At 49.5% G+C, this 25,767-nt stretch overlaps 10 protein-coding genes across 11 annotated transcripts; 5 read left to right on the top strand and 5 right to left on the bottom strand.

Annotated features, from left to right (window-relative positions):
- Positions 1-247: 247 nt before the first annotated feature.
- On the bottom strand, positions 248-2,118 carry FOIG_01685 (uncharacterized protein; the record flags this gene model as incomplete). The annotated part of the gene is made up of 7 exons (XM_031198659.1): positions 248-599; positions 672-861; positions 921-1,035; positions 1,087-1,229; positions 1,294-1,429; positions 1,621-1,882; positions 1,940-2,118. 7 exons carry the CDS (start codon positions 2,116-2,118, stop codon positions 248-250), a joined length of 1,377 nt encoding a protein of 458 aa, XP_031070696.1.
- Positions 2,119-2,874: 756 nt separating this feature from the next.
- FOIG_01684 (uncharacterized protein) lies at positions 2,875-4,430 on the top strand (the record flags this gene model as incomplete). Its single annotated transcript, XM_031198658.1, has 4 exons — positions 2,875-3,127; positions 3,186-3,475; positions 3,535-4,108; positions 4,159-4,430. The coding sequence occupies 4 exons, from the start codon at positions 2,875-2,877 to the stop codon at positions 4,428-4,430; spliced, it is 1,389 nt and encodes a 462-aa protein (XP_031070695.1).
- A 1,571-nt stretch (positions 4,431-6,001) lies between these two features.
- FOIG_01683 (2-haloacid dehalogenase) lies at positions 6,002-6,445 on the top strand (the record flags this gene model as incomplete). The annotated part of the gene is made up of 1 exon (XM_031198657.1): positions 6,002-6,445. One exon carries the CDS (start codon positions 6,002-6,004, stop codon positions 6,443-6,445), a length of 444 nt encoding a protein of 147 aa, XP_031070694.1.
- Positions 6,446-6,752: 307 nt separating this feature from the next.
- Positions 6,753-15,159, bottom strand: FOIG_01682 (uncharacterized protein). The gene is made up of 6 exons (XM_031198656.1): positions 14,638-15,159; positions 14,503-14,589; positions 14,397-14,454; positions 13,494-14,353; positions 7,858-13,446; positions 6,753-7,806 (listed from the first exon to the last, which is right to left on the bottom strand). The coding sequence occupies exons 1-6, from the start codon at positions 14,896-14,898 to the stop codon at positions 6,931-6,933; spliced, it is 7,731 nt and encodes a 2,576-aa protein (XP_031070693.1). The 5' UTR covers positions 14,899-15,159; the 3' UTR covers positions 6,753-6,930.
- Positions 15,160-15,185: 26 nt separating this feature from the next.
- On the top strand, positions 15,186-17,227 carry FOIG_01681 (uncharacterized protein). The gene is made up of 2 exons (XM_031198655.1): positions 15,186-15,421; positions 15,476-17,227. The coding sequence occupies exons 1-2, from the start codon at positions 15,355-15,357 to the stop codon at positions 17,032-17,034; spliced, it is 1,626 nt and encodes a 541-aa protein (XP_031070692.1). The 5' UTR covers positions 15,186-15,354; the 3' UTR covers positions 17,035-17,227.
- An 80-nt stretch (positions 17,228-17,307) lies between these two features.
- On the bottom strand, positions 17,308-18,245 carry FOIG_01680 (uncharacterized protein; the record flags this gene model as incomplete). The annotated part of the gene is made up of 2 exons (XM_031198654.1): positions 17,308-17,358; positions 17,409-18,245. The coding sequence occupies 2 exons, from the start codon at positions 18,243-18,245 to the stop codon at positions 17,308-17,310; spliced, it is 888 nt and encodes a 295-aa protein (XP_031070691.1).
- Positions 18,246-19,254: 1,009 nt separating this feature from the next.
- Positions 19,255-20,096, bottom strand: FOIG_01679 (uncharacterized protein; the record flags this gene model as incomplete). The annotated part of the gene is made up of 4 exons (XM_031198653.1): positions 20,031-20,096; positions 19,959-19,977; positions 19,825-19,911; positions 19,255-19,772 (listed from the first exon to the last, which is right to left on the bottom strand). Exons 1-4 carry the CDS (start codon positions 20,070-20,072, stop codon positions 19,255-19,257), a joined length of 666 nt encoding a protein of 221 aa, XP_031070690.1. The 5' UTR covers positions 20,073-20,096.
- Positions 20,097-20,262: 166 nt separating this feature from the next.
- FOIG_01678 (uncharacterized protein) lies at positions 20,263-22,084 on the bottom strand (the record flags this gene model as incomplete). Its single annotated transcript, XM_031198652.1, has 7 exons — positions 20,263-20,534; positions 20,583-20,950; positions 21,003-21,341; positions 21,392-21,598; positions 21,649-21,772; positions 21,820-21,953; positions 22,002-22,084. The coding sequence occupies 7 exons, from the start codon at positions 22,082-22,084 to the stop codon at positions 20,263-20,265; spliced, it is 1,527 nt and encodes a 508-aa protein (XP_031070689.1).
- A 205-nt stretch (positions 22,085-22,289) lies between these two features.
- On the top strand, positions 22,290-24,195 carry FOIG_01677 (uncharacterized protein). 2 transcript variants are annotated; one of them, XM_031198651.1, is made up of 7 exons: positions 22,290-22,537; positions 22,587-22,741; positions 22,789-22,953; positions 23,004-23,314; positions 23,364-23,575; positions 23,632-23,904; positions 23,952-24,195. In XM_031198651.1, the coding sequence occupies exons 1-7, from the start codon at positions 22,300-22,302 to the stop codon at positions 23,960-23,962; spliced, it is 1,365 nt and encodes a 454-aa protein (XP_031070688.1). In that variant the 5' UTR covers positions 22,290-22,299; the 3' UTR covers positions 23,963-24,195. The 2 variants fall into 2 exon arrangements, with proteins under 2 accessions (XP_031070688.1, XP_031070687.1); XM_031198650.1 differs by having other exon boundaries at positions 23,632-24,195.
- A 41-nt stretch (positions 24,196-24,236) lies between these two features.
- Positions 24,237-25,746, top strand: FOIG_01676 (uncharacterized protein; the record flags this gene model as incomplete). The annotated part of the gene is made up of 3 exons (XM_031198649.1): positions 24,237-24,900; positions 24,947-25,305; positions 25,353-25,746. The coding sequence occupies exons 1-3, from the start codon at positions 24,271-24,273 to the stop codon at positions 25,744-25,746; spliced, it is 1,383 nt and encodes a 460-aa protein (XP_031070686.1). The 5' UTR covers positions 24,237-24,270.
- Positions 25,747-25,767: the final 21 nt, after the last annotated feature.

Raw genomic sequence — 25,767 nt, 5'->3', positions numbered from 1 at the left:
ATGGCCGTACTGCTAATTCGTGAATGATTTCTATGCCAGAATTAAGGCACCTTTCCAAAATACCAACATTAATGCCGTCGAGTCATTGATTCTCAAAGTCATGCACGTAATAGCTAAGTAAATAAACAAATCCCATTCTGGTGAGCGAAATCTAATGACCAAACCCCGATAGCAATACACAATTGCAATTCTGTCCTACGCATGAACCCAACAACATTGTCCACTCCTGTCCTCCATTTCTAAGCTCCTAAGTGACCTGCTTGTTATCAGGTAAACCCTCGATCACTGGCTCCACATCTATATCCGTTGCAGCGGGGGCTTCTGGAACAAGCCTAATCAGGAACACCATGCAGGGCACAGTAAGGCACAAGATCACAGCGTGGACATAGAAGGGGATTCTGGCGTCGGAGCCGCTGTGAGAGTTGAGCGCGTAGGAGACCGTTTGTCCAGCCGTCTCAAAAGCCCTGAGCAAACCGCCCGAGCGGGCAGAAGATCCGGTGTCAGTGGAGAAAGTGCCGAGGATCCAGTATAGAGATAACTGGCATACGTAGCTAGTGGACTGCATTATCAAACATGGGAGGTAGGCTTCAGCCCATCTCCTGGTATTGCTTTGAGAAAATATCCATTAGTAATCCAGGCAAGAGAAGATACGGGGCCAAGGAGGAGCCTACCTTTCATAGTCCAGAGCGCTTTCAAGTTTGCCTCCGCCAAACTTTGAATATTCGATACCAATCCATATGAAGCATGCTGTTTGGGGAATCAACCAACAGGCAAAAGAGATCCATGCTCGCTTGGCCTGAGACCAGCGGGTCCTGTCCAAGACCTTCCCGTAAGCCATCACCATGACGATGGACAGGGTCGCTAGTGGATGATACGAGATTAACATTTTAAGCGTGACTTGAACGGATGCAAATACATACGGAGAAGTAGAGAAGATAATGCGCGAGCTCTAACGGAAAAGTGCAACGATAGATAAGTGCCCATAGTTCCACCACAGAAGAAGGAGTAGAAGGCGGGTAATGCCATGAGCCAAGTCTTGACTCAGTGCCAGTCAGTGCTCATAACTGGAAATAGACAAGAACCTACCTTTCGGCGCTGCAAGTGCCTCCATAATGCGGTAAACTCATGTTTCCAGCTGGCTCTCTCGGATATGGGAACCTTGCTGCTATCACGGCGTCGTACTCTTCTGGTAGGCGATAGCAGGAAAGCCCAAATCAGACCGGTACATTCTATTAGTCCCTCGTCAGCCGGCTTTTCAACATATTTCTCAGAAGCTCTATGAGTGCGACTTACCGAAAGCAATGAAGACGAGATAGGTAGACCACGCAACGCCACCTGCTTTGGAGTCGCTGTGATTGTTGGAAAGGTTGATGGCGCCTCCAATGACGCTACCTGAGTTTCTCATGGCCGACCAAACACCTGATCGAAGCTGTTAGTAGATACTTCATATAGAGGTTAAATGTTGCTCGCCTAGATAGAAGCCCCTGTCGTTTGCGAGGGGATATGACAACATGGCCGTAGACTCTGCGACGTATAAAAAGCCATAGGTGAATCCTGTCAGTATCTATAAAGCCCATCAGCGACGGCAGACCGAATTTAGATATAGGTTGCTAAATTTACCTTTGCAAAAATGAGATACCAATTTACACGGTACTTTGCGCATACATAGTACGCAGAACCGGAAAGAGGCATCCCCACCGCTGCTATGATGCAGGACCACTTGATACCAAACTTGTTGATCAAAGGGCCTCCGAAGAGGGTAAGCAGACACCCAGCCGTATAGTTCAATGATGTCGCCAAGTTTGCCAGATACGGAGTGGAGAGACCTCCGCCTCCAAGGTTGGAAATGGCATCAGACATGGCTGGACCAACACATGAGAGACTGGGAGTATACAAAAATTAGTAATTGGTGATTTTGGGGAAGTGACGGACGGCTCACAGTCCAAGGAGAATCATCTGGAACAAAACACTCCTGTAGAACTTTGTGAACTTTGGAGCGTTGAGATACCCATAATCAATTCCTGTGTCGAGGACTTCGCCATCAATGTAGCTAGTTGTTGGAGCAAGATCGTTATGTCCGCTAATCTTGGTGTCGTCCTTGGGGACTGAAGTCGCCATGTTATGGATTACTATTCCGTTTATATGATGAGATATGCTACCACAAGCATGGAAGGCTTAAACTCGAATGTAATCTTTCTTCTGGCAAAGGACAGTAATAGCATATATATCATTGGCTACCATCCTACCAGCTTAGGAGTACAACCTCACTGCTCATGGCGTAGGGCAGCAGTGGGAGGGCTGCCCCTCATTGGTCGGTTTAACTGCTTAATCGCGGGGTATGCCCAGATTAGGTTCAGCTATCAGGCACTAAATTGCCGTGTTATCCTGTCACATGCTGATCGGCCGCATAGGGTATGTAACAGTAGATAGCCTTGTTACCACAGAGCGTAGCCCTGCATTTAGACCGGGCCGGTGATGACTGGACAATTCTTTAGTAATTATCTAGGTTTAGATCTTGTTTTATCTTAGAATAACCGAAGGTAATATGTGCGAGAGATTGATACTACGTTAATATGCTCTTCAGTTGAACGCCTTTGCCGCCCAAACAACCGGGCCGGTCAACTGATAGCACGTTATTGGGCTTTCAATGCGTATAATAGAGTTTACCTTTCGTTGCTTGTAATCTCCTTGTCTTGCTACCACGGTGGGTTATATCTACATTGTTTATGAAAGGCAGCACTTGGTCATTAAAGCAGGGGTTATCGACTGCTTATACCTATTTTACTGAACGTCTCACTACCTTGTTCTTCAACAGACAGATAACAACTAAACCAAGATACCAGTCCGCAATCCATTCAGCCACAATCACCTACCATGTCACCTTCTCCTCTTCCTGTTGACAACGCCACAACCTCCTTTTGGAGGTCAGAGCCGCATCCTCTCGATAAGCATCGTTCAACACCTGAACTCCCTTCCCAAGTCGACATTGCCATCATCGGTGCGGGATACGCAGGCGTCGCGACAGTTTATCATATTCTGGAGCGATGCAAAGCTCGAGGAGTTCCTGCGCCAAAGATTGTGATTCTTGAAGCTCGTCAAGCTTGCTCGGGAGCTACCGGACGTAATGGTACGTGATCCTCGATCTTCAATGTATAATTCACCGTTAATATTGTTGTTTAATGCAGGCGGCCATCTCAAGCCCGATCCATACAACAGACCAGCGAATCTTCTGGCTACTTACGGTGTCGAAGCTGCAGCTGAGGCTGCAGAGTTTGAGGCCAAGAATCTTGCTGCTGTCAAAAAGACCATTGAGCAAGAGGGCGTTGACTGCGACTTTGTATATACCCGTGCTGTCGATGCGCTCATGTCAGATGCCATACTGGACAAGATAAAAGCGGGAGTAGATGCTCTCGGACAGAACGGGGTTTCCGTTATGCAAGATGTCTACTTTGCGCAAGGTACTGAAGCTGAAAGGGTAAGCAATATCTGATTCCCACTGAGTACTTTAAATCGTACTCACAGTCAGTATCTTAGTTATCAGGTGTCAAGGGAGCCAAAGGCTGCTTTTCTTACACGGCAGGCCACTGCTGGCCATACAAGCTCATTCTCCAACTGCTGTCCAAGGCTGTTGATGCCAATGTCAATCTGCAGACCAACACGCCAGTCACTGTAGTTACTGAAAAGCCTGATCAGGAGGGCTATCTGGAACTGACGACTCCTCGCGGCATGATACGCGCTGCAAAGATCATCTATGCAACCAACGCCTACACATCGTCCATCTTACCCGAGTTCGCGGAAAGAATCGTCCCAGTGCGGGGAATCTGCAGTCACATCAAGCCCGGCAAGACCCCAGGACCCTTACTGCCAAACTCCTATATTATTCGCTGGTCTGATACCAAGTACGAGTACCTCATCCCGAGGCTTGACGGAAGTATCATAGTTGGAGGGGCACGATCAGTGTACTACCATGATCTTGACAGCTGGTACAACAATGTCAACGATGACCAGTTAATTGAGTCTGCCAAGAATTATTTCGATGGATATATGCAGCGCGTATTTCACGGGTGGGAGGATAGTGGCGCGTATACATCCACGGTTTGGACTGGAGGTGAGTTGACATACCTCTCTTGTTTGAAGAGTTACTAACACTTGGACCAGTTATGGGCTACTCTTCCGATGGCTTACCCCATATCGGTGCTGTCCCGGGAAGACAGAATCAGTATATGCTTGCTGGCTTCAATGGACACGGTATGCCGCAGATCTTCCTGTCAGCGAAAGGCGTGGCATCTATGGTGATGGAGGGCTTGAGCTACGAAAAGACAGGTATACCGAAACTCTACAAGGCCACCCAAGAGAGGCTAGATAGTCCCAACAACGCTATAATGGACACTTGGAAGACCGTACAGAGGAGGGAAGGAGCAAAATTGTAGATAGTGCTTTGTAACCAGGATCTATTGCAGACATACAAATGCCGATCTTGGGGACTACATCCTGATCCTGACTGAACTACTCGTTGCTCAATACCATTGTTCATTCGACTCTTTTACCCCTCAAAGTCAAAATATTTACCGAACGTCTGGTATTTACTCCTCACCCTGCGAGGTTACATTGCTAATGTCGCCTGTACAAACCTACCAAAGAGGTCCTCGGCTAGCGCACAAATACCTCTCAACTATCCCTCATGACAGGGCTAAACCCGAAGCAGTAATTTTGATCCGGTGGGTTCGACCGGCAGACCCTTTAGCTCGCAATAGACTAGTATGTTGCATCAGATCCCAATCCATCTTAGTAAATGTTACTGAATCCCATATTGCAATCTGTTCCCCGCTGTTGATTCTGCTACTACGGAAGTAATATAGCCAAAAGCGCGCCCTCTTTTAACATGGTAGCAGCAACCGATAAGATGAGAACAGGGCCGGCATCGTCAATCCGGCTTGATACATGGAACGCTTATCTGAGGAAGGCCGTAAAGCTTTCACGGTCAATGCTTTAAAACAAATCATCATCTATCATTATTCCGTCCTAAAACCCCAACATTTCTGAGCTTACCGGGACTCGGCGGGCCCGGCTGGTCTGATCGTTGCACTTACTAGCATTCATAGCTAACTGCAAGGTTGGTCCTGGAACACATGAGCTGGCGTATACATACGTGGGCTAAGCGTTTCAAGATCCCAATATCGATCATGATGGGTAGCTACAATTATGGACACTAGCTCTATATAGGCCAAAATGCCAAGTCGTGAGAGACGTCTGAAGGTACCTGTGACAGACAATCTTCCATTACTACTTCGAAGATATACATAAATTCCTGAAGATTTAGCGACCGTTTAAGAGATCGTAAGGGTTCGTTTTTGAGTCTACAATAGCTATGGAGTTTATGATATGATTTGCTCTTATAAGGTTATGAAGTTAAAAGAGGCTTCAGCCTCAACACTAAGATAAAGAACATAAACGGTATGACTTGCAAACAGCGTTGGAAGTATTGCCATGAATTTGGTACATGATATCACTGGTATCCTCACCTCGCTGTACTTGCTGTAGAAGACTTCTCAACGGATGTCCTAACGACTTAGAAGTTATATATAATATAAAGAGCTTGTCAATCCGGAATATGCCTTGTAGAAATTCGACTTCCGGTCCGTGATAGCCGTTCATGTGTTACTAACAAGGCATCAAGTCCAAGAAGTGATCGGTCCGGTGAGAGCAGTCCGGTTCAATTGTCAATGAAAGGATTATGCAACCGGTGCTGACTCCTCTGACCTGGCCATCCAAAGCCGGCAAGCAAACGACTGTTTGATGAAGTTCCAAAGTACCTTGATGTCGCATGAACGCTTCCGTGTTACATTCTAATACGGGAATGATACATCCACATGCCCTGATTGCTAGCGACAAACCTACTATTTAACCCCCTTCACAATATCAGCCAAACACTGTGCAGGAACCAAATTGACCATTATCTATCTCGTTGTATCAATAGCACTATCAAGATATCTCAAATATAATGGCTGCTCCCAACAAGAACGTTGTCTTCGACGTGGTTGGCACACTTGTTAGCTATGATCATCTTTATGAAGCCATTAAAAAGCGCCTGGGCCATAAGCTCATCCCCCAAGGCATTCAGCCCACGCTCCTCGGCATATGCTGGCTAGAGATGGCAGAGCGCGAATACACATACCTCTCGCTCCACGGCCAATATGTGCAGTTCCTCAAGCTTTTTGAAGCTCTGTTCTACCGCTGTCTTCATTATGCTGGCATTGAAAATCCCCGCTCCTTTGCAACTGCAGAGGATGTTGACTCCTTAATGCATGAGTTCAAGGAATTGAAGCTTACGGATGGAGCTGCAGAGTGTATTCAGAAGCCTCGCGATGCGGGGTTTACTGTCTGGTGCTTCACGACTGGGGATATCTCCCGTGTAGGGGGATATTTCTCGAAGGTTGCCGGCTGAGAACCTACTGTCTTGCGATATGGTTGGAGTGGCGAAGCCATGCCCTGAAGCGTATGAGCTTATTATAAACAGGCTTTCTACTTTTGAGTCACAGTCTTGGTTCGCGGCTGCGCATCTTTGGGACGCGTCTGGGGCGCAGTCAGTTGGGTAAGTCGTATCTCAAAGGGCTAAGTATGGGACATAATTAACATGCGATGCTGTGGGTTCGATACTGCTTACAGTACGGTATTGGAAGGCGAATACCTCTCCGAGATACACGGAGAGCTGGATGTGGTGGCTGAAACGCTACCTGCAATGGCAGACAAGATTATCACAGCCAGTAAGCAATAGAAATGTGATAAGAGGAGATTATTCATGATAGCCAATGTCAAAGATACTATGGAAACTCCATGATGATGAATTTGTCAACTGAATCTAAAGGTACAACAACACGCCAACACCGATAACGCCAATCAATTACCCAAGTAACTATCACAAGACCTTAATCAAGCATCGCCATCATGTGCCTCCTTGCGCAGTGCAGCAGGAAGAATCTTACTCTTGAGCGCAATATCACCCGCCAGTGCATTCAGCGAGCCCTTACCAAGGACTTCAAACACTGCTACATCCGCCTTGGCTTCTCTAAACAGCCAATTTCTCAACTCAACTGCCACAAGCGAGTCCAGTCCATAAGCAGCCATAGACTGAGACGCATCAATGCTTTCAGCAGGCATGCCCAGCATCTTGGCCATCTTCTCAATGATGGCGTCGCAGATGAGATTAGTAGCTTCAGCGAGAGACTCAGCTGCAGGGATTGACTCGGTGAGGCGTAGGCCATTTTCTGAGTCTGTCTCGTGGACTTGCTTTCTGCCCATTTGGAGAAGATGAGAGAACTTGGCATCGCGGAACCAGAATGGTAGTTCATCGGGACTTGCGTCGCTACCTTCTTCAGCCATGCCCTGAGTACCAAGGCCAGTAACAACTTGACAGTTCGTGGCAGAGCGCTGGGGCTGAAGAATAGCCTGCTTGATCATGGAGAAGAACTCGGCCTGAGAAATGGTCAAGTAACCCCATCTCTCAAGGTTGACGACGTAATCTGCATTCTCAGCGACGAAGCCAACGTCGTCAATGCCACCGAGATCTAGAGTCACAGCTGGAAGACCTTGTTCGGTGCGGAAGTGAGCAAAGGCATCTTGGAATGCACCGCCGGCTGCGTAGTTGGCTTGACTCGAGTTACCGACGACACCGGCGGCTGAGGAGAGCATGATGAAAAAGTCAAGGGGCATATGTTTGGTGAGGTTGTGGAGGTTGATGGTTCCAGTGACCTTGGGACGGATTGCATCTTGGTATTGAGCATAGGACATGGCTTCGAAGATGGAGTCCTGTAATTGTCAGTGAAACATTTTTGATGCGAATGCTTGGGATGAACTTACGTTGAGAACCATTCCACCATGGATGAGACCTCGAATTGGAGGCATCGTCTTGAGAGCATCGTGAACACCAGCAGAGAGCTTCTCATAGTCTGACACATCACAGCGAAGAACAGCGACATTGACGGCATTCTTCTCAAGACGTTCAACTAGTGCGGCTGCTTCAGGCTTGGAAGTTCCCGATCGCGAGACGAAGATAAGGTTCTTGGCACCATGCTCAGCAAGCCAAGCAGAGGTGGCTCGACCCAAACCTCCAAGACCACCCACGAGAAGGTATGAGGCGTCAGCGGGCAATTGAAGAGTCTCTTCACTCTTGGGAAGAACCTTGACAAGATCGTCTGCGCCTGCTGTGATGATGAGTTTGCCTAGATGCTTACCAGCTTGCATCACTCGGAAGGCATCCTCAATTTGGGAGACCGGGTATGTAGTGATGGGACTGATCTCATGAACCTTGTTCTCTCGGAGAAGATCCATCACTGAGTTGAGGGCAGCGGCACCGAGAGGCTTGCGATGACGGAAGATGACTGTGAGATCAACAGAGGCAAAAGTGACGTTGCGAATGAAGGGCGTCATCTCGAGCTTCGTGTTAATCTCGATATCCCGCTTGCCAATCTCAATGAAGCGCCCAAACATTGAGATACAATGCCACGTCTCACGAAGTAACTCACCCGCAAGCGAATTAAGTACAACTTCAACACCCTTCCCATTCGTCATGCGTCGGATGCCATCAGCAAAAGAGCTATCGCGACTAGAGAAGATATGATCATCAGGAATGCCATACGTCTCGATCAAGAACCTCCGCTTATCAGCTGTTCCAACAGTCGCGTAAATCTCTGCGCCGACCATCTTGGCCAGCATGATAGCAGCTTGACCTACACCACCTGCCGCAGCGTGGATGAGAATTCTCTCACCCTTCTGAAGCCTTGCAGTGTCGATGATGGCGAAGTAAGCTGTGCAGTACACGATAGGGAGAGAGGCAGCGACCTCAAAGGCCATTTCGTCGGGGATCTTCTGCACGAGGGTGGCGGGGTTACGGACGTATGTGCTGTAACAGCCAAGGGTCCAGGTACAGACGCGATCGCCCGGTTTGAGGTGCGTGACGTTGGAACCGACTTGAGTGATGGTACCACTGCATTCACAGCCGAGGAAGTTGTCGACAAGCTGACCCATGGCGACCATGATATCGCGGAAGTTGACACCAGATGCAGCGACGCGAATGTCGACCTCATCATCGCCGATTGGCGCCTCAAAGGTTGGGTCATCCTTGAAGCGGAGTGTATCGAGCAATCCGGGGATACCAATCTCGAGCTTCAGGGGCCTGCCGGGCTGATGGAAGGATTGTAGTTCAGGTACAGGCTCCTGAGTCTCGTGAGCGATGTACTGGTTCGCTGGAACGTCCTCAATAACGCGGGGAATCATAAGCCGACCATCGCGCTCGCGAAACTCCCAGTCATTCTTGGAAATGTCATCCTCGCGACGGAAAAGACCCTGAAAAACTTCAAGGATGGTGCTGGCAGCGTCTGAGGCTGTTTGAGAGGTACAGTTGTCGAGGTCGAGAGTGACGAGGCGCTTGGTCTGATCCTCTGAGCGGATGGATCGAGCGAGCCCGGTCATAAGACTGACTTCAGGGAGAGTTTCGCCAGTTGTACCGTTGCGCGAAACCCAAAGAAGACCTTTGCTGGATGAAACAATGCTGCGGACCTTGAGAAACTTGGCTTCGTCAATCTGGTGGACAATTGGCTGGACAATCTCATCGAGACAGACGCAGACCTTGTCAGAAACATCAGTCGAAGCGTACTCATCCAGACTACAGATCTCCGGCTGAACACCAGTCAGGTTCTTCAAGCCTTGAATCAATTGCTTCGTCGCTACACCATCACAGCCAAAAGAGTCCACAATGACAGCAGACGGGTAAGTGCTCTTCTCCTCCCGTTCAGCAGTAGTGACGATGACACTGTACATACACTCCTCATAGTCAGGGAAGTCTCTCAGACAAATATCCAGTCCCGAGAACCCAGTGTCGCGCAAGAGGTCAGACCACGACTCTTCAGTCAGAGTAGGTCCATGAGTACGGCCTTCACCTGCGCCGAGCCACCAGCCGGGCAGGTTGCCAAAGATGACGGAACCACGGAGAAGAAGATGCGTTACTTCCATGAGGATGAGCTTGCCACCTGGTTTCAGAAGGTTTCGCACGTTCTGCATCGTCTTCTTCATGGTGCCCGTGGCGTGAAGAACGTTGGCTGCGATGATGACGTCGTAAGACCCAAATGCAAAGCCCTGATCTTGCAAGTTACCCTCAACGTCGAGACGTTTGAAGTTTACGAATGGAGCCCAGGCTTTGAAGTTCTCTTGAGCCTTCTCGAAGAACCCACTCGAGATGTCGGTGAAGTCATACTGTGCAAAACGAGGGTACGATCCAGGCTCATGGCCACCAAGCGTCTGGAGGATAGGCTTCGTCGCACCGCCTGTACCAGCTCCAATCTCGAGGATCTTGAGATCGGGCTGTTTGTGGGAGAGTTTCTGGATGACCTTTGACATCTGCTCGTAGCAGCGGTCGGTACCCAGGGCAGTACGATAGAGATCGTAAAGAAGATCGTTCTCTAGCATAAGAGTGAGAGGATCGGCTTCTTGACGAAGAATTGGAACGAGATTCTCGCCCATGCGACAGATCATTTCACCCTCAGCGCTGAATGAAGCAACCTTCTTCGCCAAGTCTTGACGTTCATCATCAGAGAGAGACTCCCAAGATGAGGACTGAAGAGCAAAGTCCTTCTTCTCAGCACGCTGACAGACCCCGACCATTTGATCGTAGAACAAACGGTGGTGCGAGGACATGTTAGCGCGTTCCTCTGGCTTGAGAGTCTCAACAGCCTGCTTCATGTATAAGAACGCTGCAGTCTCCATGTCGCGAATCTCAGCTGAGATCTCGTCGGTCGCAGCCGTTGATGGAAGGACCTTGTTGAGGTTTTTGGCCTCCAAAAGACTGAGGTCGTCATCCCAGATCATATTGAAGCAGAGCTTACGACTGTCGGTGTTAGTGTCGGCAGCGACCATGTGCGCGATTGAAGAGCATCGCAAGCCCTGAATCTCAATCATCGCCAGGCCATCACTAGTATCCAGCGCAGTGATGTCAGCATCTGCGTGTCTGAAGCCCTTCCATAACGCTGATGAGGCAACCTTAAGGACCTGTCCGGGCGAACTGCAGGGCCTGTTGGCAACCATCATTCGCTTGATGAACGTAGGTACAAGAGGACTGGACAAATCCTTGTCGCCAGATGCCAGAGCGGGGAAGATTGTCTGCAGCACAGAGTCGAGAGTGACAGGGTGCAGAAGATGAGGGAACTCAAACTTGTGAGGCATGAGTTCTGCTGTGCCGGGGACTGTAACGTTGGCGTACACGAGAGGTTGCTTCTTGGCGCTTCCAAGGTTGGAGATGTTCTGGAATGAAGGACCGTAGTAGAGACCGACGTGTTCGAGGTCATCATACATACGACGAGTATTGACAGCGTTGTCGCAGGCTTCTTCATGTTGAGCGACGAGATTGTGCGATGTCTCAGCGCGGAGCTTCGTTTCTTTCGCACCGCCGAGGTCGCCAGAGGAGTAGCCCTTCACAGCAGCGATACAACCACGGCAGTGCTCACTCCAGCCTTCGTTTTCGCTAACAGTGAAGAGTCGGAACTCCCACCAATGATTGGAAGACTCGACAGCAGAAGTACCCCACGGTCGTGCGGTGAACATGGTCTCCAAATCTCCGTCTTCCTCACTAATCATAATCGCCTTGCCGATCTGGATGTCGCGCAGCTCAAACTCGGTGACTTGATCAGCATCAGCCAATTGTCGCATCGCTTCAACAGCCATGGCGATCATGCCAGCGGCTGGGTAGAGAATCTTTCCCTCCACCTTGTGATCCTTGATCCAAGGGAGTTCAGACAGACGAATGAAGCCTCGCCAGCGGGGTTCAGTCGGGTTCCAATCGGACACTGGTGCGCCGATGAGATCCTTGCGAGGCTGGTCTCGCAGACGATAGTTCTTACTGATTCGAGACTCATGCCAGTATCGCTGTGAGTGGTTCCAAGGATATGGCGGAAGATCGGGGAGGACGCGAGGACAAGGACCGTCAATTGGCTCGTTGATGCGCGCGAGATTGACGGCGTATCCGTTCATGAACAAATCACCCGCAGCTTTCTGAACAGTACAGAGAGGATCTTCTTTGCGGACAAGACAAGAGGTGTAGGGGAGCTGTGCCTTGCTGCTGAACGAAGGATCCTTGAGGATGCTCTTGATGGGGCCAGCGAGGGCAGAGTGAGGACCAACTTCAACCAGCATCTGCACGTTCATCTTGTTACCACGAGTAAGACGCTTCCCATCTGGCTTGAGGCCGAGACACATGCTCTTCAGAGAAGACGTGAACTGAACTGGTGAAGTCATGTTTCGGACCCAGTACTCAGCGTTGAGTTCAGATATGGGCGTCAATGTGCCAGTGACGGAAGAGTAGAACTGCACGTCTGAGTCACTCGCTGCAGGCTTGGGAAGAGACTCGAGGGACTTGCGATAAACGTTGGCAATCTGCTGCATGTGAGGAGAGTGGTACGCGACAGGAACCTTGAGACGGCGGAAGAAGACGCCTGTGTCTTGCAGTAGAGACTCAAGCTCATCGAGAGCGGGAACATCTCCAGAGAGGGTGACATTGTAAGGCGCATTGTAGCAAGCAATCACCAGATTTCCTCTAGTCAACTTGTCAAGATATCCTTGAGCTTCATAGGGCGATAGTCCAGCAGCAGCCATGCTCCCATTGACACTAGAGTCCGCTGCCAATTTCGATGATGCGACACCACGGTAGTACGCCGCAATCACGGCAGCTTCATGCGACAGAGCACCGGCAGCATACGCAGCTGCGATCTCACCACTGGAGTGTCCCGTAACAGCAGTAGGTTGAACGTCCCACGAGCGAAGCAAGTCCACCAGCGCAATCTGCACAACCGTGCAAAGAGGTTGGCTGTACAGAGGCTCATTGACAAGGCTTGTCTCAGCATCCTTGGAGAGTTCTTCAACAAGATCCCAAGTACATCCAATGTTCTTGAGAGTAGCTCCAGCGCGATTCAGACTATCGGCGAAAACGCCATATTGATGCATGAGTCCAACACCCATTTGCGCAGTCTGTGCACCTTGACCCGTGAAGACGAGACCAAGACGCGAGACCCTCTGCGACTTAACGAGACTGAGCTTTCCGTTCTCAAAGGTGTCAATGAGTTCATCTACAGAACTTGCTGAGATAGCCATTCGGTAGGACAATTGAGAGCGACGCTGGGAAAGAGTGTAGGCGAGTTGTTGAAGAAGGCGAGCGTGTTTCTCGGCTGGGATGTCGCGGAGGTAAGATGCCATGCGAGCGAAGAGCGAGGATGCTGCTTCTTGATGACCTGCTGAAACTACAAAAACTCTTCGATCGATGTCTGTGTCGATAGTCTTCATCTCGTGCTGCGTTGTGTCGTAGCCGTCAAGAACGACGTGGGCATTCGTACCGCCATAGCCGAAGCTGTTGACTGAAGCACGGCGAGGGACGTCCGCGGGCCATTGTGTAAGCTCCGTGGGAACCTATCCAAGTCAGTAAAATGATCCGCCGCGGCACCCGTCGTACATACCTTTATGTTCCATGCCTCGAGGTCAAGTCGTTCATTCGGCTTCTCAAAGTTCATATTCGGCGGAATCTGTCCTTTCTCAAGACACAGCACCGCCTTGACGACACCAGCAAGTCCACTCGCACCCTCCAAATGCCCAATATTCGTCTTGATTGACCCAAGATACAAAGGCGAAGAGCGCTGGCGATCAGCGGTAAACACGCGATGAATAGCACCAGCTTCCATGGGATCTCCAGCCTGGGTGCCTGTACCGTGCGCTTCAAAGTATCCCGTCTCAGCAGGATCAAGACCAGCGTTGGCATAAACCTCACGAATAAGCTCAGCCTGCGCATCACCATTCGGAAGCGTAATGCCCGCCGTTCTCCCATCAGAATTAACGCCCGTTCCTCGAATAACAGCGCGAATAGGATCACCATCCCTCACAGCCTTATCCAACGGTTTGAGAACGAGCGTCGCGATACCTTCACCCCTCGCATAACCCTTCGCCCTATGATCAAAAGCATAAGACCTTCCATCCGGGGATAAAAAGCCTAGTAAACTCATAGCAACCATGATATCAGGGCTGAAGATGAGGTTTGTTCCGCCAACTATGGCCTGTTCGGCTTCACCCATTCGTAGGCCTTGGACAGCGAGGTGTAGACCCACGAGGGAGGAGGAACAGGCTGTGTCGACGGTCACGCTGGGGCCTTTGAGGTTGAAGAAGTAGGAGATTCGGTTTGAGAGGATGGATTGGCCGTTGCCGGTTGCTTGGTAGAGAGGGCCAGTCTCGGGGTCACGACACATTATGTCGGCGTAGTCTTTGTTGAAGACGCCAATGTGGACGGATGTTTTTGTGCCCGAGGCTTGGTCGATTGAGATGCCGGCTGATGATGTTAGTTATGTTAGCGGCCTGAGAGAGGGACTGACCGTTCTCGAGAGCCTCATAGGCTGACTCTAACTGCAGTCTTTGTTGAGGGTCCATGGCCTGTTATCGTCAGTGCTGTAAAGCCAGCGTATCTGGTGGTGGTCGTACCTTGGCTTCATTGCGGCTGATGCCAAAGAAGGGCGCATCAAAGCACGCAATATCTTCATCCAAGAAATGTCCACCAACAACATTCATCTAACACGTATCAGGCCACATAACTCCCAATCAACTCAATTAACTCACAGCGCCATTTCGGTCTGGGTCAGGATGATAAAAGGCATCCAGAGCGAATCTATCCTCGGGCACCTTTGACCAGGCACTTTTGCCCTGGGAGATCATTCTCCAAAGAGCTTCAGGTGTATCAGCACCACCTGGAAATCTCGTGCTGATACCAGTGATGGCGATTGGCATGTTCGGGTCAATTTTGGACTTGTGGGCGCCGTTGGCCTCCCCGTTTGTGCCATTATGACCCTTGGTATGGCTGTTGGTGCCGTTTCCGTTCATGTTGAATAAGGACAAGTTGATAAAATGATGAATAATCTAACGAAAGGCGCTTGGATCTATCTAATTTGAAACAACGTTGGGCTTTTGGTCCTTCTATATCGACGTCTATCCTGACTTACACCATTTTCTGGTTGGGTGAAGTCCACGCTTATCGACATATTGGCTATTCTGATTGGCTGGCCACTTCCGACGCATCAATCGTTCGATCCAACAGTCTCAAAAGCTCAATAGAGAAAGTCGTTGGTCCGAAGGATTCTCGGCAGGGATTCTCGGGTAATTTAATGGAGCTGATCTCCCGCTCGGCGAGTTTCTCTTGTTTTCTATTTCCCCCGCTCTACATCTCCATCTCGCCGATATCAGCTCAGGCTGCCTTTTTTGCATCGCCTTACGAATGCGCTGTTGAATCAACTGTACTCTCTACGGGCGCCTCTTGGTTCTGTGGCCTCTATCGCAATCATGACTCCTCCGAACCCACCTCGTAAGGTTTTGATGGTCGTTACTGTGGGCGGCTACACTCACGCTGGTAAGACTCCATCACCGGGCTTTGGCCTCCCATCGCTAACGCTTCTGTCCGTAGCCCCAGTTCTGGAACTGGGAAAGGTTCTTGCCCAGCGAGGCCACGTTGTTGACTTTGCAACTCTTGAAGGTCAAGAGTCATGGACAAAAGGCTACGAGTACATCAGCCAGCTTCACCTCATGGGCCCCGGCCCTTCACATGAAGAACTCGAAGCTCATTATCTCCGCATGCGAGAATGGGACGCCTCAAAGGGCTTCGCTGGTGTCATGGACTCCAAGTATCTGTTTGACTCGTACTGGACACAAACTTATCAGCATCTGAAGCGCATTGTCGATGATCCTGCTACAAAACCTGACATGATAGTCGCTGACTTTTTCGTCGACGCCGTCAAGGATATCCTGTACCAGTATCACATCCCCATGACCATGGTGTATCCTCAGATGCCGGCTTTGATGTGTCCTTGCTCTTACATCCCCGGTCAGCCAGGGTTTCAGATTGAAGGGACATTGACTTCTGAGAATGCTTCGATGTGGCTGCGTTTCAGGAATGAGCTTGTTATTTACAAAGCGTTGCCTTCAATCATCAAATGGGTCAAGTGGACCAAGAAAATGAGACAAGATGCTGGGGTGAACTACAAGCTACCAACTCCACGCAAACCTAATTACCTGGTCTTGATCAACTCATTCTTTGGGCTTGAGGTGCCAAAGGATATTCCGCCGCTGGTCCAAGCAGTTGGTCCTATTCTTGCCGATGCTTATCCTCCCCTCTCAGAGCCGTATGAGTCTTTCTTGGAGAATCATAAGAAGACCTTATACTTGGCTCTTGGTACCCATATCATCCTGTCTAACGACCATGCCGCTAAACTCGTCCAAGGACTAGTCGCTGCAATGGACCAAGGTCTCATTGATGGAGTTATTTGGTCCATCTCTGAGGCTGCACGTCGAGATGTTGATGCCAGTCTTCACTTCACTGACAAAGGTGGCAAAGCTTTTACCTTTGCATCCTTGTTCAAGGGTGAACACCCATCCTTTCTCATCACAACCTTTGCACCACAGCGTGCCATTTTAGACCATGATCACACAGCTATCTACCTAACCCACGGTGGTGGCTCCAGTGCCAACGAGGGCCTTTACCACGGGAAGCCGATGCTGGCCATTGGCTTCTTCTTTGATCAGATTTCTAACGTACCCCGCCTTGTCGCAAGTGGAACCTCTGAAGCCCTTGACAAATTCCGCTTCACTCCAGAAGAAGTCTGCCAAAAGATCAAGTTGCTATCCGAGGACAAGGATGGATCATATCAACGTAATTGCATACGTATGCAGCGCATCGCCAGAGCCGCATCACGCCGTAAGGAACTAGGTGCAGATCTCATCGAAGAGGTCATGTACGATACTGAAGGATGCTTTGATGGCAAGAAGGAACTGCGACCGATGCATTTGCAGACAGCTGATATGCGGATGTCACAGTTCAAGGCTAAGAACTGGGATCTATGGCTTGTTGGGTTATTTACTCTCGGGCTTGTGCCTTTGGCTTCTATTACCGTTGGGAAGTGGGCTTGGACAGAGAAGAGGGCTATTGGTGACTGGGCGGGGGAAACTGTGAAGAAGTGGATGGGCTGATTACAAATAGTATATCGAGAAGTATTGGGTTCTAATACCTGAATATTTAAACTAAATGAATGAATGGTGTCCCATGATCTCCTCATCATCGCAGTAGACCATTATGCTAAATGCCATCAAGTACTAGACGTTCTGGTCGAGTGATACTCTATAGCTCGCCTGGGAACCGAGGCATCTCGAGGAAACGCTCGACCATGACGTTGAACGTCTCTGGGTCTTGCATGAAACTGTGAGAAGTTAATTGATGTCGCATAGATACCTTGATGCAGTGACTTACGCAAAGTGGCTGACTCCGGGTAGGATAACGAGGTCAGAACCCCAGATCTGATACACACGTCAGCAAGTAAAAGAAGACTCTGTAAGGGCTGACTTACCCAGCTATGAATCTCGCCAGGAGTAGAGCGAGTGACAGCCTCCTCAGAGTCTCCATCAACAATCCACATGATGGGAGCATTAGGATCAGAGTATGGCGTAGGAATCTTGGCAAAGGATTTTGCATCCCAGTCTGGCAGACTCCCCCACATCGTGTTCATTCTCTCCTCGAAGTCATGGAACGAACCCTTTGATGGCGAGTTCTTCTTATACTCCTCCTGAACTCTCTCCATATACTCCAAGAACACAGGACTCTCTGCAGCAGTAGTGTTGATGTTCTCGGGGCTGTAAGTACCGCCGAACGCAAAGGAGCGGTCGAGGCGAGAGGTGAAGTTCATGGCGAGGTCGAAAGAAATGCATGCGCCGTCAGACCAACCGACAGTTGAGAACTTATCAATTCCAAGGTGATTCATTAAGCCAATGACGTCCTCGGTCATGAGATCATAGGTTAAGGGGCGGCTAATATCATCTGACGAACGACCCTGAGCTCGAGAATCGATTGTGATCAAAGTGTATTGGTGATCCTTGAAGTGGTTGATCTGGTTGGCCCAGTAATCACTGTTGGCAAAGCCACCATGGAGGAAAACAACAGGGTTAAGGCCTTTAGCCTTAGTCTCTTCGAGCGGCGCGCCGAATGTCGCGTACCATAGATCAATGCCGTCAATCGGTGCTGTGCCCTCGAAGTTGGCCTTGGGCATAGGTGGAAGCTCGGGAAGAGTCTGCCAAGGCGCAGTATACTCGCAAGAATTTCCAGCCTTGGCGTCAACTTTAATGCTTAGACCTGAGACCATGTTGGCGAGCATCAGTGCTGAAGCTCCGAGATGTGACCAAGACTGCATGGTGAAGGTCTGCGTGACTGGTCCTGGGACTGAAAATATGACATGGTGATGAGGTTGAGATGTATTACATAAATTCTAGGTGCTATGTGGAGCTATTTGTCTTTTTTTAACATCCTAGAAAGTCAAAAGTGCATGATTCAGTCCCGTAGTCCTTTTGACCGCTCGCTTCGCGATTAGACTTTTGGAAGCAGGGGTACCTTCATAGTGGTTGTCTAAGGATATTTTAGCTGACAGCCTCAACAAATGCGTATTAGCGTTACATGGCAGTGTTGTACTGAAGGTCGGCATTACATGCCGCTGCAAATGAGATTTGATATCAGGACGTGTTATGACAGTACTTGTCTATGAACCATGTTGCCACGTCGTTGAGGTGACGAGCGACCCTGAGACCCTGATCGGGTCGGTGAATTGACCTATCAGGGATTGATATTCTGGCCTGGCAATCCCTGTAAGGGTGTTGAAGGTGGGGGAATTGAGTTCGGAAAACAAAGAATGACGCTAGGAGATTTATGCGAACTCGGAAAAATACGGAGAATTATAGATAGCTCCAGGTTATGGAATTCTAAAAGTGATGGTAATGAGCTGCTACGGATTAACTTTGGCATTAACAGTATAATTCAAATACTGATTCTTGTAGTAACAAGAGAAGTTACTATCTACTGTACCCATTAATACTTAATTGGACATAAATATCATGAAACTTGGCGTAGTCAAGCTGCACAATAACCCACAAACTTACGAATAAAGTCAGACCTTGTCATCAGTGCGCTTCCAGATTTTATTTAACATATCCATTGGGCGATCCACGGTTCCTTTGACGCTGCTCACTAAACAGTCTTTGTGCTAAAGGAACTATAAGCTTCTGTAGCAGCAACAATTCACAGCCCGGTGACCCCATGATGTCATGTTTCCGTTGATCCGAGAGCTTTTACATCAATTATTGATCAGTACCCTGAGAGGCAAGGTCACACGGCATGTAATCGTACTTATAACCAACCCGAGAAATTTATCAACAAGCAAAATCTGCCTTCGCGCTCAAATTCTTAAACATCTGCGCCACAACCCCGGTCGTCTGAGGATTGACCGGCAACGAATGCCCCTGCCCATGGTCATAAATCTTGGCAGAGTGAGCATCACAAAGCGCAAACAACCCCAGGCTCTCTTTATACCATTGATCCTTCTTGCCCACCACATGCACCGTAGGTATCTGAACAACAGGCTTGCCGCACTGATCTATACGATTCATGCCATCGTACGTAAAGGGCTTAGAGCCGCAGATAAACATTGCAAACTTAAATAAGTTGGTCTGGGGCTCGAGTGGGTTCTTTTTGGAGTAGTGTGCGAGCACGGATGCTGTTATGGCTGCGCCTTGGGAGAAGCAGACTACACCGTCGAAGGGGCCTTCTTCTGCTATTATGTCGAGGACGTTGTCGATCGCGTTGGTGGCGGTTTGGGCCGGTGGGATCTTCTGTAAATGGTCCCATAAGTACCATTGGTAAAAAGGTCCCTCGGATAATGCTTCGATGCCTATATTGTATGTGATTAGGGTAGGACTGGCGCAATTGGGGCAAGATCTTACCTTGAGCAGGAGGGCATTCTACTTCTGCATCGTAAAACTCGAACGAAAGTGTTGGATCATCTTGGAGGAGATGGTGAATTACAGGACCTGTTAGAGTTAGCTCAGGATGTGCAGTGCGAGGATTGACTTCATACCAAGCTGGATTTTAAAGATCTACCCATCTTGGTTAGCTATCATCGTCGGTGCGTTATCTAGGAACTCCTTACCTCGGAGTTGGTGCCAGCACCATGGAGACAAAGGATACGCATATTGAATGAATATTGATATAAAATATATGCCCAAAAGCCATTGAGAACGAGGTGGGTATTGTTGAGACTTTACTCTTAGGTATTTATTCAATCTGCCTAGTATAAAACTCGGCTCGGCGAGTATTAAAGTGGGATATGAAACCCGCCGAGACCAACCAATATCACCACCTATGCTGGCTAGCACTCGTCTCTAACTGCTAACAGTGCCTGAGCCAGGTGCTAGCCTGAAAACACCTTTCTTGGTGTACTGTCTCATCAAGATGATGCCAGCAGCCAGCGCAGACGGTATAGATAAGCTGGCCATGACAAAGAATTGCTCGTTGTAGATATCCCCATAGGCCGATTTATTGTTTGCGATCCTGGATGCCTTGTCAAGTTCTTTGTTGAGAATTGCGCCGCAGACTGCAATTGAGACGCAGCCGCCCAAAGTTCTGAACATATTCACGAGGCCCATGGCGGTCGCTGAGATGCGGGTTAACGAAGGTAGCCACTTTGATGGTGTTTACTTACCGTATTGTTCCTCAGATACCCAATCTCGCGCGAGAATCATGAAAGATGGAAGCATGAGTCCAAAGCCAATGCCTGTCATGACTTCAAACCCATATTGACTGTTCGAAACAGATGACCCAGTTGGTAGAGTAGACATCAGCCCGACACCAATAACTTGAAGGACACCACCGCAAAAAAGAAGCAGAGGTGTCGCTGCAGGAAACTTGCGATAAAGACCTCCAGATAGCGCAGAGAAGCCCGCTGATGGGAGAAGCACTGGCAGGAGAAGAACGCCTGCTGTTGTTGGGGACTTGCCATTGACGTGTTGTAGACGCTGGGGTAGTTGGATAATGGTAGAGTAGAACGAGCTACCCATGAAGAAAGCAGATCTAAAATTCCCAAGTCAATAGAAGACTGAGATACGGGATTGTTCGTACCCACATCATGAGAAGCGCAATGTCCGGCTGCAGAAGCAACGGAAGAGGGAAGAATGGAGCAATCGATGAGTATCGGGGGAGCACCAATTCATACCCAATGAACATGATCAGCGACACTCCAGAACCGACTAAACAGCCAATAATGGCCGGGCTCGACCAGCCGTTTCCATCACCAACCGTCGAGGCACTCTGTAGAGCGTAGATCAGAAAAATCGTGGCAGCCAAGAAGAGGAACGCGCCGGGTGCGTCAATTTCCCTCCATCCATTCCTCACAGACTTGGAATCATTCTTCCATCTGAGTGACGGGAGCAGCAAAAAGGCACATACTGCTGCACCGGGTAAGCTGAGGCATAATCAGTCCTGGAAGTATCGCGGCCGTGAATTCTCACATACTTGAGTAAAAACACCCATCTCCACGTCGAATGCTGGGCCAAAACGCCGCCCAACACCGGGCCCAAAACACTCGAGAAGGCGAACACTGAGCTCACAACGCCAGAGTACAAACCCAGCCAGCGATCGGGAGTAACGTCAGGGACAATCACCATTGTTAGTGAGAAAAGGCCAGAGGCGCCGAGGCCCTGGAAAGCGCGGAAGACAATTCTCTCGATAATTAGTCACAGCAAGTGACTGGGTTGAGAATAGCCGCTTACAATTGTGTCATGGATTGTGCTGCTCCGCAAACGCCAGAGAATAGAGCGAAGATGGCGAGGCAGGCGTAGAAGACGGTGAAGCGGCCAAAGACATCGCTCAATCGCGCATGTAGAAGCAAGAAGCCTGATCGGTGGTTGGTAAACGGCATCAAGGTAAGTTGAGAGCTTTACCGTTAAAGGTGACCATGTAAGCAGTGACTATCCACGAGTACTCGCGCTCATCGTCAAAATGCTTTGCGATGGTGTCAAGCGTTGTCGATACGATCGTCGTTTCCAGCGCAGACAGGAAGAGACCAAACGTCAATCTGTAGCAGTTAGCATCACTCCTGGAATTGTTTCCGCGCGTTCCACACCCAATAACCGAAAGATGAAGCCTATAACCTTCCATGGTTCTGCTAGCTGCGCGAATCTGCGCGCTCGACTCTTCTTCCGCCATTGTTGAGCTTCTGTACTGGTCGCATTGTTGTGTCGCAGGATTTAGGCCTGGAGGAGTGATTTAGTGGTGCGATTCGGGTGATATATCACCTGAGGTGTTGGCTCGGGGCATTTCCGCCATTCTCGGCGAGTTTTGCGAGTTAACGATACAGCGTATAAAGAAGACAACGTAATATTAACATATTTTACACTGAATTTGAATCGTTCAATCGTGTCATGATGCTGAACCTGCTGTATTCTTACACCACGTTAGCGCTGTTCGCTGTAAGCCTAGAGCTGCTGCGACGGGTACTAAAGGCGCTAATCTTTGGATTTACTGGTCCCCTGTCCAGAGTTCCAGGGCCGTTCTGGAACAAACTCTCACCACTGCCATGGCGTTTGGCGTTCTTGAAGGGCACTGCACCTTTTCTCGCACAGGACCTTCATCATCAATACGGCGATGTCGTGCGAGTCAGTAAGTCTCCCAACATAGATAGCCCATGCAAGTTTACTCAATCTTACAGCCCCGAATCTGGTCTTGGTGTCTGACCCAGTATCGGTCCATCGCGTTCTCGTGGAATGGGATCTGCATAAGAGTCCTCTCTATGAGAAATATCGACAGAACCCGCACGTCGCGACGTTGTTTACGGAGAGAGACAAGGCCAAATATCGCATTAGAGTGAGAAACCGGTACGAAATAGCATATAGGTCCTAACATTGTTCCAGCGAAGACTGCTCTCGAATGGCTTCTCAATGAGCTACCTCAAAGCACTGGAGCCGCTGATGCACGGCTGTGTTCAGGTTCTGGAGGATGTACTGGAAGAGCGCTGCGCTGCTGGCGGCGGGACAGCGACTGTCAACATCTATGATCTGCTCAGCAGTCTTGCTTCAGTGAGTACACTCAATTCTTACACACGTTTGGAGATAATTGACAGATCCAGGACATCATGGCTGAATGCTCTTTTGGAGGCTCCTTTGGCCTTGTTCGCCAGGGCCACCATCCGCTAAAGACGAGGATCACCAACTACATGAAGAAAGCAGCCCTGTACCAAACTGTGCCTCTATTGAGTCTCTTTGGTAAGCCTCGAGATGAACAGCTCGATGCAATTGTCCAAGGCATCATCGACAAGCGGCTGCACAGCCAGAAGGAGAGCGAGCGGAGAGACCTTCTTGACATGCTTCTCGAGGCTTCAGCTGAAAATCCTGATAAGTTGAGTATGGAGGACATCGAAGCTGAGATGTTTGTGTTCCTGTAAGTCCTCATTTTCCTTGCGAGGGCATCAATTGCTGATAACATGGAGACTGGCTGGGAGCGACACATCTGCCGTGACGGCAACTTTCTGCCTGATGAAACTTCTAGAGAACCCAGCTGCTCATCAGGCACTGAAGACAGAGCTGGATGAGCTTCTCGCATCATCGAGCGATCCGATTGTCGACGAGAACACTCATAACTTGCCATATCTGAATGCAGTCATCCACGAGACACTTCGCATGCTACCCCCCGCAGCTGGCGGTAAGTTGTTCATTTATTCCTTCTCAGGCATGGTGCTAACTAGTGTCAATTAAAAGGCTTTGCGCGACAGGCTTTGGAGCCCGTGACGGTTGGAGATTATGTTCTTCCGGCTGGTGTAAGTCACTGGCGTTGTGCCTGCAAAAACGCGACTAACAAAATTAGACATTGGTTACAGCAGACACAACAGCTCTCCACCGTGATTCTCGCGTCTATCCCGACGCTGACAAGTTCATTCCTGAGAGATGGATCTCTGGGCATGCAGGCGAAAAGGCTGCCGAAAAGAATTGGTATCCGTTCTCAGCAGGCTCACGAGTGTGTATTGGCAAGCAGTAAGGTCCCGTTCAGTCTTTTCGACGATAGGTGCTAATTTTGGCAGCTTCGCGTTGAAGGAAGTCCGGCTCATCCTGGCTGTTCTGCTGCGACGATTTGACCTCACGATCGTACCAGATCAGAAAATTCAGTACCGGCATCATAGTGTACTGTACATTGCCTCGGGGGAATATTTGGTTGGTGTTCGTAAACGGGTGGCGTGATGGCTCTGAAATGTGCTGGAAATCCTCCGAGGGCGATCTGCGATGCCGGAATAACTCTCAGTGCATGATCAAAACGTATATATGTTAGGATGATTGAAGAGAAAATAAATTGAAATCTTCGTGATTAACTATAATACTAGAAAGAATTGTTAATTACTCGAAATGGCCGACCAACCTAAGCCTATCCGTGTTGCCGTCATTGGGGGTGGAATCGCTGGTCTTCTCCTCGGCCAGTTACTCTCCTCGGCTCCCGGTATAGATGCACACGTTTTTGAACGCTACCAAAACGAGTACAGCCTCTCGGGATACCGCATCCAGCTAAGTCTTGAGATCCTCAACCTTCTGAAGACCCATCTACCGCCCGAGACATGGGCCAAGGTCCTTCCGAGCGTGGCCAAGACACCAAAAGAGGGCTACTACCACTCGTGCTTCATGCGGCCAGACGGACATGTTTTCTACACATACCTACCCGAGGAATTCCGCAAGACAGCCGCAGTCTCACGCCTCAGATTGAGGAAGGGCCTTCTCTATGAGTCGGAGAAATGGTTGACAACTGGCAAGAAGTTTACAACTTACCAAGAGCTTCAAGATGGAACGATCAAGGCCGTTTTTGCAGATGGGAGTAGTCATGTTTGTGATCTAATTGTCGGAGCTGACGGGATCACCTCACGGGTCCGACGTACTCTGCTACCCAGCATCCAAACTGTTCAGACAGATCTGGTCATCATCTACTTCAAAGTCCCCTACACTCGAGAGGTAGAAAGCATGATTCCGTACAAGACAGGGAGTCTGGTGAGCATCAAAGGCTCTTTCATGTGGGGTGATACTGATCAACTAGGTCCTGTACCCCAACGGCCAGGAAATCACCATCATGACATGGCAAAACCCCGAGCAGCCTTACGCCAAGGGTCTCGATCCCGAGCACATCGACCCAGAAACATCATACGTTATGGTAGGTTTCGGCAGCCGCCTTAAAGATTTCGCCGATCAGTCAAAATCACCGGCTGAAATGACACCCAATGAACTCAAAGCCGAGTGCATCTCCCGCGTCAACGCGCACCCAACCCACCCCTCCATCAAAGCACTAGTGGAGCTCGTCGTCACGGACTCCGCCTACGCCAACGTCTTCCGCATGGTAGACGTTAGTGAGCCGTGGAATTCGGACAATGTAACGCTAGTTGGTGATGCCACATTCAAGTACGTTCTCGAAACACTTCTGGAATCCTTCGGTATTAATCAGGTAGTATGGCGCCATTTCTAGGAAAAGGAGCTGCATGCGCTATGGAGGATGCAGTGGATCTTAGTAGGACCATCATACGCTTCCCAGGCACTCCCGCTGAGAAGAGGGGGAGTATGCTGAGGGAGTATGTGGATACGATGAGGGCTAGGAGGCTGAAGGAGCGCAAGAGGAGTGCGTTTGTTATGAATCTTTGCTTCTTTGGGACTACGCCCCTCAGAGCGTCTGCCAGGGATTATGGGATGGAGATTGCGAATGTGTGGTTGACTGCTAGTGGGCTCGTCCGGCTTGCTATTCTGGTATTGGTGATCGGGGCGTTTGTAGGGGGCATTTGGGGGCTGAACGGCGAGTTTCTGCAGAAACTGGCCGAGGGGCTCAGACAGGTGTTTGCAACCAAATGATCTTCGGAAAGCCTTTTCTTG

Source organism: Fusarium odoratissimum, assembly GCF_000260195.1.
Source record: "Fusarium odoratissimum NRRL 54006 unplaced genomic scaffold supercont1.2, whole genome shotgun sequence".
Classification (NCBI taxonomy): Eukaryota; Fungi; Ascomycota; class Sordariomycetes; order Hypocreales; family Nectriaceae; genus Fusarium; species Fusarium odoratissimum.
Note: the sequence above shows the minus strand (reverse complement) of the source record. Positions and strands in the feature narration are given on the sequence as shown.